The sequence below is a fragment of the Leucoraja erinacea genome, chromosome 10 (assembly GCF_028641065.1).
Source record: "Leucoraja erinacea ecotype New England chromosome 10, Leri_hhj_1, whole genome shotgun sequence".
In the NCBI taxonomy this organism is placed as follows: Eukaryota; Metazoa; Chordata; class Chondrichthyes; order Rajiformes; family Rajidae; genus Leucoraja; species Leucoraja erinaceus.
The window spans coordinates 41,030,694-41,032,918 of record NC_073386.1 but is presented as its reverse complement, the minus strand read 5'-3'; the positions used below and the strand labels follow the sequence as shown (position 1 = coordinate 41,032,918).

General features: G+C 43.3%; 1 protein-coding gene across 1 annotated transcript; it reads left to right on the top strand.

The window, feature by feature from the left end:
* The first annotated feature begins 232 nt into the window (after positions 1–232).
* LOC129700675 (thrombospondin-2-like) lies at positions 233–778 on the top strand. Its single transcript, XM_055641254.1, has one exon. It carries the CDS (start codon positions 233–235, stop codon positions 776–778), a length of 546 nt encoding a protein of 181 aa, XP_055497229.1.
* The last annotated feature ends 1,447 nt before the right edge of the window (positions 779–2,225 follow it).

Genomic DNA, 2,225 nt, shown 5'->3' with positions numbered 1-2,225 from the left:
GGACTTAAGAAACACATAAAAGAGTAGCATGAAGAGATGCGTGAAAGACCTTGCCCCACCCAGGAGGTAACAAGGTGTTTCTGATTGATCGCTACCAGCAGCACCATGTAAAGCTGATCCATGCAGAAGAAAGAACATCTTTACAGATTAGAAGGAAGTGCAAAGCTTTTAGTCGCAACTTCGTAAAGACAAACACATTTGATCAATTTTGAAGCATTTTGAGCTCTATCATATGACCAAGGGTCTAGAGAAAGAAAAGCTGAACATTTTGAAACAGATTGACCTCTTGAAAGAGACTATGCGTAACCCTATCCAGGAAGCCAATGACTCAAACCAGGTGGGTAATCAGTGTGATGACAATCAGGACATTGATGAGGATGGCAATGATGGTGTTTCTGATGAGAAGGACAATTGCCGTTTTGTCCCCAACCCTGACCAGATCAATGCCAATGGTGACAGCAGAGGTGACAACTGCAAGGACAACTTTGACAACAACATCCCAGACATCTATGACATGTGCCCCGCAAACAGCGCCTTCAGTGAGACTAGCCTGGGGAAGCTCCAAAGGGGACGATGCAGATCGTTCCTAACTGGGTGGTGCGCAACACGGGCAGGGAGTTATTTCAGGCCGCCAACTCTGACCCTGGCCTTGCTGTTGGATTTGAGGAGTTCAACACCATCAACTTCAGTGGCACCTTCTACATCAATACAGACTACAATCTATGCTAGCTTTGTCTTTGGCTTCCAGTCCAGCAGCTGCTTCTACGTGGTAATGTGAAAGCAGGCCACCCAAACCTACTGGGAGGAGAAGCTGTCCAAACCCATGGATACACTAGCGTCCAGATCAAGGTGATGAACCCCACCACAGGACGAGAGGGGGGGGGGGGGGGGGGGGGAGCGCCTCATCTGTGCAACGATCTACGAAGAGACTGACAGGTGCAAACTTTATGGCACAATCCCAATATCGGCTGAAAGGATTACACCGCCTACAGGTGGCACCTGATCCATTGTCCCTAAACAAGCTTCATCAGGATGGTTGTCAATGAAGAGAGTGAGAACTGGTTGCATTGCCATTGGTTTGATGGACTTTGGGGTACTATTGAACTGGTAGCCATACCTTTGGTTTGGTGGACTTTGGGGTACTGTGATACATTATGGCTCTATCATTCTGCTAATCATTGCTCTAATACTTGCGACCATTATGTACCTACCGAGGACTGTGAATGTTATCACGTTTGATAAAAAGGAGGGAATGAAGGACTAATAGTCAAATCTAATAGTCAAATCTAAAATTAAGATGGCAGCCTGCAGTAATAACATTTGCTTCTTCAAGGCCATAAAGAAACCAAGATTGAAAAAATAGCTGACGCTCCAGAGATAAGTAATAACTTGTTATTGGATGAGCTTGATTTGGACCCAGCTTTCCTATATTGTGAAAAGCTACAAAATCTTTCAGTCATGCCATATTCAGACTTGGTAGGAGTGTTTTACTGATAAGAAAATGTATAATTGTGCTAACTGTCCTTTGTTCTGTGAGTGGGAACCCGAGAAGCACTGAGCAATGTTTGTGCTCATTGTAGATCGCCACTCCCGTCTAACAAATCAATTAAAGATTGCCATGGTCTACCTTCAACATTTGTTGCTATCTGCTTTTTAAGAAACAAACTTTCACATTATCAGATTGGATGTCCTACATGTCTGAAATTATAAATGCTATAGTCAACATGAAGGGATAAAAGGTCGTAAAAAGCAGAAAAGACTATGAGTCAGGGAGGTGTAAAAGGTCTACATATGAGTATATGGTTGTCATTAGTGATAACTGATAACAGTGTGGTGACTAGCACTCTGTAAACCAAGCCTAAGGTATCTCCTCCTCTGACTGATAGCTCTGCTGATGGAAGGGACTCTTATTTGCCCAGCCATCCTTTGAAAACAAAAGTGAGGGAGCATTTGTGAATGTGATTCAAAGTTTATGGATGAAATGGCTATTCCATATTGGAGCAGTTGTGCACATGAGATGTAAGTGTATTGGAGCTTTTGATGGAGATGCCTATTTTCAAACACCAATGTAGCACATTGCAACTTGCTTTGTAAAATTCAAAATTCAGGTACTTGGAATATGTTGCTGCTTGGAGTGGTTCTCTGTGGATTAAGCTATTGAAGTAATGTCCTTCAGAGACTCTTGGCATTCCCTGACAGTACGAGCTGCGAGGTCATCTTGTAAT